This window comes from Meles meles, chromosome X (genome assembly GCF_922984935.1).
Source record: "Meles meles chromosome X, mMelMel3.1 paternal haplotype, whole genome shotgun sequence".
NCBI classification, from domain to species: Eukaryota; Metazoa; Chordata; class Mammalia; order Carnivora; family Mustelidae; genus Meles; species Meles meles.
The window spans coordinates 61,030,960-61,044,640 of NC_060087.1; the positions used below are offsets into that span (position 1 = coordinate 61,030,960).

The 13,681-nt window shown below is 44.7% G+C and overlaps 1 protein-coding gene across 1 annotated transcript in view; it reads right to left on the reverse strand.

The window, feature by feature from the left end:
• Window positions 1-574: 574 nt before the first annotated feature.
• Window positions 575-13,681, reverse strand: part of HDAC8 (histone deacetylase 8) — a 221,803-nt gene continuing 208,696 nt past the window's right edge. The window contains exon 11 of the mRNA XM_045995577.1: window positions 575-1,061. Within this exon, the coding sequence (XP_045851533.1) occupies window positions 1,039-1,061 (23 nt within the window). The 3' untranslated portion in view covers window positions 575-1,038. The remainder of the gene's footprint in view (window positions 1,062-13,681) is intronic.

The window sequence follows — 13,681 nt, forward strand, 5'->3', positions numbered from 1 at the left end:
CCAGATGACTGTACCAACTGGATCTCGTTTTTTTGTCAAGTGCGCTGATCATCTGCACTCAATGGGGGCAAGTATCCTTGCTATCCATCAAAATGCCTCTCCTTAGATCCACAGGCCACCTACCCTTCCCGTCCCTGACTCTCTCCGCAGGGAGGGGAGAGCTCCTCCCCAGTGTGTGGGGGTACACTCTCCTTGGTTGCAGTGCCTGTATTCCCATGAGGCCTGGATGGGCCCCAGCACAGGATGGAGCTTGGCCACATGTCACCAGGACTTAGCAGGGACACACTAGTTCCTTTGTGGGGAAGGGGTGGTGGGGGGATGAAATGGGATGGGGGTGGGGCTTCGTGGGGGATCCAGCGCTCAGAGAGCTTCCCAGGCCGGTCCCCAGCAAACCATGGAAGCAGCAGTGTTATCCTTAATACTTCGGTGAGAGGAAATGTTCCCAACTGTGAGCGCTGTGCGGGGCACTGTACAATGAGGACAATGGGACAAAGAGGTAGGTTTTCAAAGATTTTATTAAAAAACAAAATAGATCCACAACCCTAAAAACAACACAGGTAGATTTCTTCCCACCTCCCAGTATGCCGATCAGTTCCCCTCCCCTAAGACTCCATGTGGATGGTCCTGAGGCCCAAACCCTGCCTCTGGGCTCCCCCCACCCCGCAAACCAGTGACCAAAGTGTCACGCTTTTCTCCAGCGCCTGATGTCTCCTTTAAGAAAATAAAAATACCCCCTCCCCGACTTGCTTAAAAATAATTTTCAAAGGTTAAAAACGGCATTTGTGTGTTTTTTAAAAATAAACACTTTAAATGCTGGAAATCTCTCTCTTCCCCTAGGCCTAGCTGAGGCCTCTGGGGTGCCTGCCTTCCTCACCCCAGGAGGCCAGCTGCCACTTGGTGCCCCTTGGAAATTTTCAGGAAGTAATTTCTTCCAAATTTCCCCTGCAGTCACAAATTCCACACGCTGCTCGCATAAACACGCTGTCTTCATTACAAGCACTGCTCCTTGGCTCTGGAAACCTGATCTCTTTTTGTCAACTAGACCACATGCTTCAGATTCCCTGCAAACAGGAGAGAAAACAAAATTCAAATTCAGGTAACATATGTGAATTATACCTCAATAAAGCTGTTTTGTTTTTTAAAAAAGGACTCACATTTTGGGGCTTGTTCTCTTGCAGCTCCTGGGAACCCAGAGACCTCAACATATGAACAAGCCCAGGCTAGCCTGCTGTATGGTGGGAGACATACGGCTCAGTTACCCTGGCAACCACCAGTTACCCACCGGATGAGTGAGTGAGGCCTTTGGCAGCCAGCTGGTGGCAGAACCAGCTGGGCGAACCCAGCAAAAGCCAGCAGAAGAACCGCCTGGCTGAACCCAGCCCAACTGCCAATCCACAGAGTCATGAGCTAAACAAATGATTATTTTAGGCCTTACGCTTGTGGTGCACGCGGGCACCCCCCACCACCCCCAACACAGTCAACTTCTTAGACTTCACACTTCACTAACTGTGTCAAATCTTCCCCCACCCTCCTCCAACCTTTCTTCCTGGCTTAGCTGGGCACAACCCTCCTAGCATTTTCTCTTGTGACCATGTATGAAGTATGACCTGGGGGCTTTTGCCTGCCCTTGGGCCTAAGAGTCTTTCAAGGAAAAGGGAGCACCTGCAATCCTATAGGACTGAGCTCCACAAATGAAAGATTTGCTCACTTGGTCTCTTTCTCCTTGCCCCACTTGCCCAAGCAACACTGGGCTCTAGACCCTGTTGACAACTTGTCCTCTGAATCAGGAAGAATGCACTATGAGGGCCCCAGGCTATGTTGTGTTTTCGCTGAGAGCCAAAGTCTAGCACAGGGCCTCACACACAGCAGGTGCTCAATAAATGGCTGCATACATGGAGGGAGGAAGGAAAGGAAAAAAACAATCAGCACCCACTTGCCTGTCTAGTCTTACTTATTTGTTTATTTAAAGTTTTTTTATTTATTTTAGTAATAAAGTTTATTTCTTTCTTTAGTCATCTCAACACCCAACAGGCGGCTTGAACTCAGAACCCTGAGATCAAGAGTTGTATGTTTTTTTTGACTGAGCCAGCCAGGTGGCCTTCTACTTTTCATTTTAATTTTAAATTAACATGCAGGAAAATTGACTTGATTTGTATGTGCAGGTCTATGATTTTTTAATACATGTGTAGATTCATGATACAGAACAGTCCCATTACATGCCTCCAAAATTCCCTGTGGTAGCCCTTAGCAGTCACATCCTCTCCTTCACCTCTTACCACCTGGCAATCACTGACCTATTCTCATCACTCTAAGTGTTGTCTTTTTGAGAATGTCATATGAGTGGAATTAAAAAAAAGTGTATAACCTCTTGTGACTGGCTTTTTTTCATGCAGCAAAATGCCTCGGTGTGTCATGAAAACTTTCAGGTGTATCAACAGTTTATTTCTTTTTTTTGGGGGGGGGTGGTACATAACTTTTTAATTTTTAAATTATCATAGATTTATAGGAAGTTGCAAAACAATGTCAAGAGGTACCCTTCATCCTGTTTCTCCGAGTGGCAACATCTTTCATAATGATTATTAGATATAAAAGCCAGGAAACTGACATTGGTACAACATCACAGACCACATTCGGATTTCATCAGTTTTACACACACACACACACTTGTGTGTGTGCATATGTGTCTGTGTCTGTAAGTGTATAGTTCTCTACAGTTTTATCACATGTAGGTTTGCATAATCCCCATCACAAGAAGATACAGGACTTCATCTGTCACCATGAAGAGTTCCCTCCTGCTACCTTGTTATGGTAATTCCCCTCTAATCCCTAACCTCCGACAACCATTACTCTGGTCCCCGGTTCTATAATTTTGTATATAACCTTTTGAGATTGGTTTTCTTCATTCAGCATACTGCCCTGAAGATCCATCCAAGTTGTCATACGTTAAGTTCATTCTTTTTTTTTTTTTTTTTTTACCACAAGAGTAGGATTCCATGGTCTGGATGCACCAGAGTGTGTTTAACCATTCACGAATTGAAGGGTATCTGGGTCGTTTCCAGTTTGGGGCTATTACACAGAAAGCTGCTGTGAACATCCGTGTACAAGTTTTTGCATGAACACAGCTTTCGTTTGTCTGGGATAAATGCCCAAGAGGACAGTTGCTGGATTATATGGTAGTTGCACGTTTGGTTTGAAAACTGTCAAACTGTTTTCCAGAGAGGTCATACCATTTTGCATTTCCACCAGCGATGTATGAGGGATCTCGTTTCTCAGCACATTTTTCCTTTTTTTTTTTAAAGATTTTATTTATTTGTCAGAGAGAGAGAGAGTACACACAAGCAGGCAGAGAGGCAGGCAGTGAGAGAGGAGGAAGCAGGCTCCCTGCTGAGCAAGGAGCCCGACGTGGGACTCGATCCCAGGACCCCAGGATCATGACCTGAGCCGAAGGCAGCAGCTTAACCAACTGAGCCACCCAGGCATCCCTTCCTTTTTTTTTTTTTAAAAGAGATTTATTTATTTGTTTGAGACAGAGACAGAGACAGAGAGCATGAGCAGGAGGAGGAGGAGGAGTAGCAGAGGGAGAGAGAGAATCCACAAGCAGACTCTGCTGAGCACAAAGCCCAACAACGCGGGGCTCGATCTTGGGACCCTGAGATCATGTCCTGAGCTGAAACCAAGGGTCAGCTGCTTAACTGACTGAGCCACCCAGGTGCCCCATTTCTCAGCACTTTTGTCAGCATTTGGTGGTGTCACTAGTTTTTATTTTGGCCATTCTTATAGGTGTGTAGAGATCTCTCACTGTGGTCTCCGTTTGCGTTTTCCTAATGGCTAATGATGTTGAACATATTTTCATGGGCTTATTTGCCATCTGTATATCCTCCCCATGTCTTTTGCTAACCGGATTTTTTTTTTATTAAAGCTGAGTTTGGAGAGTTCTTTATATATTCTAGATACAAAGCTGCTGTTAGAGATATGATTTGCAAATATTTTCTCTCAATATGTGACTTGTCTTTTCATTCTCTTAACTCTTACAAAACAAAAGTTTATTTTGTGGATCATGTCTTTGCTGTTTTAAAGCCTGAAGCTCATTGTCTCTAGACAGTCTTTTATTCTTCATCTCTCTCTCTCTCTTTTTTTTTTTTTAAAGATTATTTATTTATTTATTTGACAGAGAGAGAGATCACAAGCAGACAGAGAGGCAGGCAGAGAGAGAGAGGGAAGCAGGCCCCTGCTGAGCAGAGAGCCCGATGCAGGACTCGATCCCAGGACCCTGAGATCATGACCTGAGCTGAAGGCAGTGGCTTAACCCACTGAGCCACCCAGGCACCCCTATTCTTCATCTCTTAGTTCAAGTCTCCTCCACATCTAATGAGTTGCCAAGCCTAACCTCCAGATGCCTCGCAATTCTGCCCTCTCCTTCCTGTTCCACTGTCTCAAACTTAGTCACATCTCTCATTAGTCAGGTCACTAGTGCTCCTGCCTCTGGAGTTGTCCACCACACAATCGCAAGCTATGATCACATGCCTCCCCTGCTCCCAAAATCCTTCAGCAGCTCCTCACTACCTATGAATGAAGTCCAACCCCTTAGCTTAAGTGTGCCCCATCCACATTTTCCCATTTCCATGGGGGCCTTTGCAACAATACGTTGCCTCTGCTGAGGAAAATCTACAGGGGATCCTGATGCTGAAGCTAGGGGTCCTTCTGACTCTCAGTGTAGCCAGAGCTTGACAATGAATGAGTGACTTCGTGGATAAACAAAATTCCACGTCCAAGTATTCCAACCACACATGTTCACAGAAAGGAAAGGTGGGTGCTGTACCCTTTGTTGCTCTGTCTCACTCTCCAGTTACATTTGGAGGCAATTAAGAAAAACAACAGAAATAATTTCCACCAAAAGTTGATGATGAGCAATATTGAGTTTGGGTAACAGTAAAAATGTAAGCTTAAATAATGCCTATTGTTTCCCCCTCAAGTCTAGCTTTTCCAACAGTGGGTGGCAGCCTGAGAAAATTCTAAAGGCCAGCATGGTCTGGAGCCTGGGAGACACAGAGTACAGACCAGAGGAGGAAAACACAAATGTTTATAGAGGCCAAGAATGCACTGTATGTGAGTCAAGCAGATTAGGGGCAAGACGTATGGAGCCTTCTTGAGCCTTTATTCTTTTTCTTATTTTGAGTCATGACACGAATATAAGAAATAGTTCCCTTTTTTCTTAATTCTATTACAAAAGAAAACAAAACCAAAGCAGTGTAAATGAGATGACAAATGAAGATTCACACTTGGGGTCACCTGGGTGGCTCAATGGATTTAGCCTCTGCCTTTAGCTCAGGTCATGATCTCAGGGTCCTGGGATCGAGGCCCATATTGGATTCTCTGCTCAGCAGGGAACCTGCTTCTCCCTCTCTCTCTCTCTGCCTGCCTCTCTGCCGACTTGTGATCTCTCTCTCTCTGTCAAATAAATAAATAAAATATTTAAAAAAAGAAAATTCATACTTGGCCTAGGGTAGAATATAGAAGAGGGCATAGTGGGGCTTGTGGCACAGAGGATGGCAGATGTTCACGAAAAGGGCAGCTGTGACCTAGTCCCAGACATGGACTACTGTGCAGGAAGGTGGGCCCAGTGTGACCAGATCTTTCCATTTTCCAAGAGAAGGCAGAAATTTCCATTTGTGTGCAAAGTTTCCACCATCTTAAATGCGGATAACTGCTTCACACTTTTTTAAGATATCAATATGTGAGGCCAAATGAAACAATTTTGGAGGCAAGATGTGGCTCATGGGCTCCAGGGCTGTGATCTCTGGGTTATCTCTGGGACAGTTATGACTTAGACCTACAACATCCTCAAATATCCCGGTTTGGACAATACATTGTATCATCATCCTACCTCTGGTGTATAAGAAGGAGTACCGAATTGGGACTCAGGAGGCCAGCATTCTACTGATTCATTGACTGACTGACTGACTCATTTCTTCACGCATTTATTCAATAAACATTTATGGACTATCTATTCTTTGCCAGGCACTAGGTGCTGGAGAGCGCTGTCTTTAGTCTTTTTTTTTTTTTTTAAGTTAATAGACTTTATTTTTAAAATATTTTTTTTTAAAGATTTTTTATTTACTCATTTGACAGAGAGAGATCACAAGTAGGCAGAGAGGCAGGCAGAGAGAGAGGGAAGCAGGCTTGCTGCTGAGCAGAGAGCCTGATGCGGGACTCGATCCCAGGACCCTGAGATCATGACCTGAGCCGAAGGCAGCAGCTTTAACCACTGAGCCACCCAGGCGCCCCTAGACTTTATTTTTAGAGCAGCTTTAGATTTACAGAAAAACTGAGCAGAAAGCACCAAGACTCCTCATATCCTCCTGCCTCTTGCCTCCTCTGGCAGGCGGTGTCCACCCTCTTATCAACATTTTGCATTACCATGGTACATTTGTTTTAGGTGATGAATGAATATAGACATGATTAAGTAAAAGTCCATAGTTTATGTTAGGTTTCACTCTTAGTGTTGTATAATTCTATGAGTTTTGACAAGTGTAGAATTCACCATTACACCTATTCATGCCTTCCTTCCTTTCCCCAAAGCCCTGGCATCCACTGACCTGCCTCTCTAGTTTTGCCTTTTTGAGAATGTCCTATGGTTGGAAACATAGAGTACTCGCCTTTATAGACTGTCTTCCTTGACTCAGCAATACACGCTTAAGTTTCCTCCTTGTCTTTTTGTAGCTTGAGAGTTCATTTGTGTTTTGTGCTGAAAAATATTCCATTGTCTTGCTACACCATTGTTTGTTTATCTGTTTGTCTACCGAAGGACAACTTGGTTGCTTCCAGGTTTTGGCAATTATGAATAAAGTGGACATAAATATTCATATGCAGGTTTTTGGGTGAACATGAGTTTTCAACTTATTTGAGTAAATAGCAAGGAGTACAGTATAATTGCTGGATCATATGTTAAAACTTTGGAAGAACCTGCCACTTGTCTTCCAAAGTGGTCATACCATTTGGTATTCCCACCAGTAATGAATGAGAGTTTCTGTTGTCCCACATCCTTGCCAGCATTTGGCATTATCAGTGTTCTGGTTTTTAGGTATTCCAATAGACATACAGTGATAGCTCATTGTTTTAATCTGCAATTCCTTAGTGGCAGGAAAGTAAGCATATTTTTGTACACTAACTTGTCATTTGTCTATCTTCTCTGGTTAGGTGTCTGTTAAGGTTTTTAGCCTATTTGTTAATTGGGTTGTTGTTTTCTTATTGTTGAGTTTCAAGAGTTCTTTGTATATTTTGGATACCAGTCCTTTATTAGTTATGTGTTTTGCAAATATTTCTCCCAGTTTGTGGCTTGTCTTTTTATTCTTGTATTCTCTACTTTTTAGATGTAGAGCAGCGGGGTGCCTAGGTGGCTGTCAGTTTTGTGTCAGACTCTTAATTTCGGCTCAGGTCATGATCTCTGGGTCATGGGATTGAGCTCCGTGTTGGGCTCCCTGCTCAGTGGGAAGTCTGCTTCCCCCCTCTCCTTGCTCCTCCCCACCACTCATGCACTCTCTCTAAAATAATTAAATAAATCTTTAAACAAAATGTAATAAAATGTAGAGCAGCATTGTCCAATAGAACTTCTGCTGTGATGAAACTGTTCCGTATTTACGCTGCCCAATATGGTAGCTACTAGCTACATGTGGCTCTTAAGCACTTGAAATATGGCTAATGCAAGTGAGGAGGTGAATTTTAAATTTTATTTAATTTTAATTAACTTCAATTTAAATGGCTATGTGTGGTTAGTGGTGACTGTGTTGGATAGGGCAGAAATGGAACAGTTCCCTTGGGCTTTCTTTCTTTTGTGACATTGACTAGGGATCATCTGTATTTCCTCCTGCATTTACAACCTCCCTTTCAATCTACTAGCAAGTCCTGTCTGTGCTACCTCTACAATGTATTCCAAGTCCACCCACTTCTCTCCATCCTTCACTGCTATAAGCTTACTCCAAACCACTACCACCCTTTGTGTGGACAACTTTAATAGTCTCAAAATTGGTCTCCCTGTTTCTATCCTTGTCCCCTACAACCTTTTTTCTACATAGCAGTCAGAGTGTCTTGTTAAGACTTAGGTCAGAGCACATCACTCCTCTGTTTAAAATCCTCTATGGCTGCTAAACACACCGGGAATCAAATCCAGTTGCCAAGCCCTGCAGGTTCTGGTGCCTGTCTCATGTCTCCTACCACCACCCCTCCTGCTTACTCTGTTCTAGCCACATGGGGCTTCTTTTTTTAAAAGATTTTATTTATTTATTTGACACAGAGAGAGACACACACACATGCAGCAAGAGAGGGAACACAAGCAGGAGGAGTGGGAGAGGAAGAAGCAGGCTTCCTGTCGATCAGAGAGCCCAACATGGGGCTCCATCCCAGGACCCCGGGATGGTGACCTGAGCCGAAGGCAGATGCTTAACAACTGAGCCACCCAGACACCCCTCATGGGGCTTCTTTGTGTTGCTGGAACACATGAGTCATTTTTCCTCCACAGGGCTTCCCCTGCTCTTTGCACTTGCTGTTCCTTCTGCCTGGAATGCTCTGTCCCTGGATATTCCCATTTCTTTTTTTTTTTTTAAAGATTTTATTCATTTTTGACAGAGAGAGATAGTGAGAGAGGGAACACAAGAAGGGAGAGCTGGAGAGGGAGAAGCAGGCTTCCTGCCAAGCGAGGAGCCCCACGCGGGCCTCGATCCCAGGACCTTGGGATCATGACCTGAGCCGAAGGCAGATGCCTAAGGACTGAGCCACCCAGGGACCCTGGACATTCCCATTTCTGACTCTTCTCCTCATTCGGGTCTCAATTCAAAAGTTATATCTGAGAGGGCTTATGACTGCCCCATCTATGTGGCCACCTCCCCACCCTCCTGCCATCACTTTCTGTCACACCATCCTGTTTTATTTCCTCCCATGCACTTAGCACGCTGAAAACATCTTGTGTGTTGATTTTGATTGTGTCCGTATCCCTTCACAAGCCCTGTGAGGGAACCCTTGTCTGTCTTGTTCATTCCTCTACTGTAAGCACCCTCGACAGTTCCTGGTACATGACAGGTGCTCAAGAAATAGTCATTAAAGAAATGGACATCTGTGGAGCTATAGAAGTCGCAGATAAAGCACTTCCCCATGCAGTTCACAGAGGCTTAAGGCTTGGTCATTGCTCTTAAGGCTGTTTTAAATGTGGTTGAGGTGAGCCAACATAGGTTTACAAAGGGAGCATCCATGCCACCAGGCTAAGTAGCAAATGAGTTCTGAAGACAAGCAGTGTCACGGAAGTTTGGAGGAATGCTAAGGAACCCCAGTGCCCTTGGAGGCTGAGTGGCACCACAGAGGAACAGAGAAGTAAATTTCGGGCTGTTGAAAAGTGTTTCCCAAACTTCCATTGTATGGGTGCCCATTTTAGGAATGCTGTCGTATCTACTTAACATTTGTACTGATAGTAACAATATTTTTCTTTGTATCACTTCACTTTAAAAATTTTAATACTGGGGCGCCTGGGTGGCCCAGTTGGTTAAAAGCCTGCCTTCAGCTCAGGTCATGATCCCAGGGTCCTAGGATGGAGCGGGGGTCAGGCTCCCTGCTCACTGGGGAGTCTGCTTCTCTCTCTCCCTCTGCTTGCTCCTCCCCCTACTTGTGCACTCTCTCTCTCTGTCAAATCAATATATAAAATCTTCAAAAAAAATTTTAATACCTTTTTGGGTCTCATCTATCCTAAGTAGTAGTAGGTAATCATCATCATCAAAAACAGACTTGATGTGCTTAGTACATTTTGTTTTATTTTTTTAAAAGATTTTATTTACTTACTTGAGAGACAGAAAGAAAAAGAAATACAGAGAGAGCACGAGTCAGGGGAGGGGCAGAGGGAGAAGCAGGCTCCCCTCCGAGCAGGGAGGCTGATGTAGATGCGGGGCTCGATCCTAGACCCCCTGGATCATGACCTAAGCCAAAAGCAGACGCTTAACCGAGGAAGCCACCCAGGTGTCCCTGCTTGGTATATTTTAAAATATCCACTAAAATGTATACAACTATTAAAATGAAAAATATCTTTGTGTCACCTCAAATTGTCTCTCACCCCAAGGGGCAGGAGGCACATTTTGAGAACAATCACTGCAGGGATTGCTCTGGGACAGCTGGTGCCCAGGCTGCTCTGCTGATTCTAGTATCGGCGAATCTTGGACTGTGCCCTCCCCAAACCCCGACCCCCTGCCTTCCAGCTCCCTCAACCCAATCTGGTCCCCCATCTCTTTCCCTTCATTTCATAAGCCTTTACTCTTGTCTACATTGGGTGGGGCCCTGTGCTGGGTGTTGAGGTCACAGGAGGAGAGCAAAACATAGTTCTTGCCCTCAAGAAGTTCTCAGTCTAGTTGGAAAGGCATATATACAGACAAATACATCATAGTCCATAACAAGGTGACAAAATACCAGTCTGTACAGAGAGCTCAGGACATACAAAGAGGGTGTGGAGGGCTTCACAGAGGAGGCAGCATCTTTAAGGACAAAGGGGGAGAGAATGTTCTAGGCACAACTAGATATACAAAGGCAACAGCAAAGTTTTCGTGGCCAGAGCACAGGATGATGGGTCAGGGAAAAGGGTAATGAGGTTGGAGAGGTGGCCAGAGGTCAGACCATCAAGGACCTAGAAGGCCATGGCCTTATCGCAGAGACCATAGGGAGCTGCTGAATGATTTTAAGATGGGGAGGATGCCCATGTAGCTTGATCTAGGGCTAGAGCAAGTTTTCTACTTGCTGCCCCATCACAACCATGTTTGGGGGTGGGTCTCACCCTCTACCTGGGAACAATGGCAGAATAAAAGATTTCTGTGAAGCCTTGGGCATGTGCTGATATGGAAGGCTGATTCAATTTTAGCTCTTAATTGTCAACTGTATTGCTTGCCTTGGAATGTAGATCCCTCCTGTCATCAGAAAGCCTTTCAATGACAATTAAGTATAACCACCAATTACCACTTGTCTGCCACTGACCTGAATTAGAACCTGAGGCTGTGGATTAATCCCACGAAGCTTCTGGCATTTACAGGATATCTGCACTTAAAGGATATTACCCTGATGGCTAGGGTGCTCCAGTCTTAGCTTGCAAGGGACTACTGCAACTCAAACAGAATCGAAGCAATTTCTAAAATAGCTTATGATTCATTTTTTCTCCCCTCCTGTGCCTAAATCTGCTGGCTCCATGTGGAGGGATAGGCACAAGTAACTGTAGAGGTGACATCACAGGAGTGGGCTGCTTGTCTGCCAGCCAGCCTGTGGAGCCTGGCCTGGAGTGGTTTATCTGCTGGGCAATCCCTCCCAGCCATTTTCAAGTCACAGTTCCAGGTTCCTTGGTCCATGTGCTTTCTCCATATTTCTTTTTCAGACAAGAATTCTGGGCTGGGAAATCCAGGATAATGGGAATAGCAGTGGCAGGAAGAATAATACAGCCTTACATCTGTATAATGCTTTAGAGTTGTGAAATCCATTTGCTCCATTTTGCTCCACCCAAACACCAGTGAGAAATGGAAGCTGGGATTTTAGGCCCGAACGGGAGATAAACCCTCCTTCTCTTGCACAAAGGAGGTAAATGCTAACATTCCCCATTTCCTTCAGGGCCCATCATGATTAGGCCTTGGATACTACCAGAAGGTCAGAGAGACTCCTTTCAGTGTCTAGGTGCTTCTTGTAAGATATATTTTCCAGCACAAATTGCCTGGCAGGCACAATCTATTAACCATGCCATCCTGATTGAGCCAGCAAGTAATGCCAGTCTCAGCACTGCCAACTCCTTCTGTACACCCTGCTTTACAGTCCCAGTGGTCCCAAAGACCTTTACTGGAGCCAAAGGCCTGGCTGTTAACTGTGGAGCCCTGAAGGTAGGGTGTGTCATGAACATCTGGAAGTGTCAACAGCTGCCAGAGCAGCTCAAGGGTCTGTGAAAGGAAAAAGTGGAATCCGAGTCACATTAGCCACCACTGCGGATCCTGAGGTGAAGGGTCATCGAGCCCAGTCACGAACAGCTGAGGCGTAGGGTGGATGGATTCTTTCCTTGAAGGAGCCGGAGAAATAGTTCTGCATGGATCTCATATTTGCTCTGTGATGTTCCAATACCCGGTCCCAGCATAGCTTGCTGCCCCCAGTGCTCTACTGCTACACTCAGCGTGAAAAGTCTCGCAGCCTAGCTTTCCTCCCCTGATCTTCCCCAGCATCATGGCTGCCAAACTGGAGACTAAACCGGTGACATACTCGTGTTAGGTCGCCTTGGTTTTAGATTTCAGTGTTGCGCGCATGCGCTCGCGCATGCGCGCCTGTACATGCGACGCCTGTGGTTGGAGTGAGCCACAGGCACTCACGAGTATTGCAAGGGTGGCGGATAATCCTGCTGTTGCTGTTGTAGTCGCTGCTGCCATCGCCACAGCCCCGCGAATTCAGGATGATCCAGTGCAAGACCATAAATGCTGGTCAGTGCCACGAAAACGTCATCTTCGTAAACCTAGATGCTGTACTCAGGCCATTCTGTCGGAAATCTTGGCGGGGTATAAAAGTGACCCTTTTGAAAGTTGAATCTGTAAACTTATATGTGGAAAGTGACTGGCAGAACAGAACATCATCACCTCCAAAGCAGAGAGGCCTCCCAGAACTTGTTTTCTAGCTCATAGGGGATATGTGCGCCTATGAAAATAGATTAAGGATCACTGCTTCAGCCTCTTTTAGAGATGTGAATAAAAAATCTTGGCTTGGGATTGCCTCCTCTCTGGTTGACTGATTTTTCAATTGATTTGTATTTATTAGCTAATGAAATTAAAGTTGTAAAAATGATAACAGAAGCACAATAAATCTCCCCCACAACTGGCTGTTTCTATGTCACTATGGTACATTCCTCACTTTGATTACTTCAAAGTCTATTATTTTGTTCTCAATTATTCTGTTTTTCTGGCACTGGAGAAAATCAATTTGTTTTATTTTCTCTTATTCATGCACTCAATTATGCTCTTCGGGCACATTTAATCACTTTGATGTTTTCATTTTATGGCCCGTCTCTAGGCACTTCAGCTGCATTGCTGCCAACGGGCAAGCAGGACTAATTTGCATGTCACAATAGACTTGAAATTCTAACTCAATTTCGAAATCTTTATGAAATCTCCCTCCAAAATATGCTTGGAGCTGCAAAGAGGCAGAAGGATGTGGGTAAACCAGAAGCCTATAAAGATGCTTTCCTTTCTCAAAACACTGAGAGCTCTTTGGTGGCCTGACTGGAGCTTGGGGATGTCCTGGTCCAGGTGTAGCAGAGGAGTCTACAGGATGGGATGTCTGTAGAGCTTCCGCTGGGACTCTGTGATGAGAATCCTGCAAAGACTGCCCCTCAGCATCAAGAACAGGGAGGCTGGGCCTGCTTACTCTGGCATAAAACACCTATCAGCACTGCTGGATTTGGCAGCTGTGCTAAAGACAGCACCTGAATCGCAGTTGGTTAAAGGGCCTCCGGGTAGACTGAGGGAATTGTCAACAGTAAGGCATTCCAGAACTCTGAGTGTTTTACCTCATTTTCTCTAATAAGTTCTTTAAAAAAAAAAAAAAAGAAAAATTCAGTTTATTTTATATATTTTTTAACATTTCAAGTTTTTATTTACATTCTAGTTAGTTAACATACAGTGTAATATTAGTTTCAGTAGTA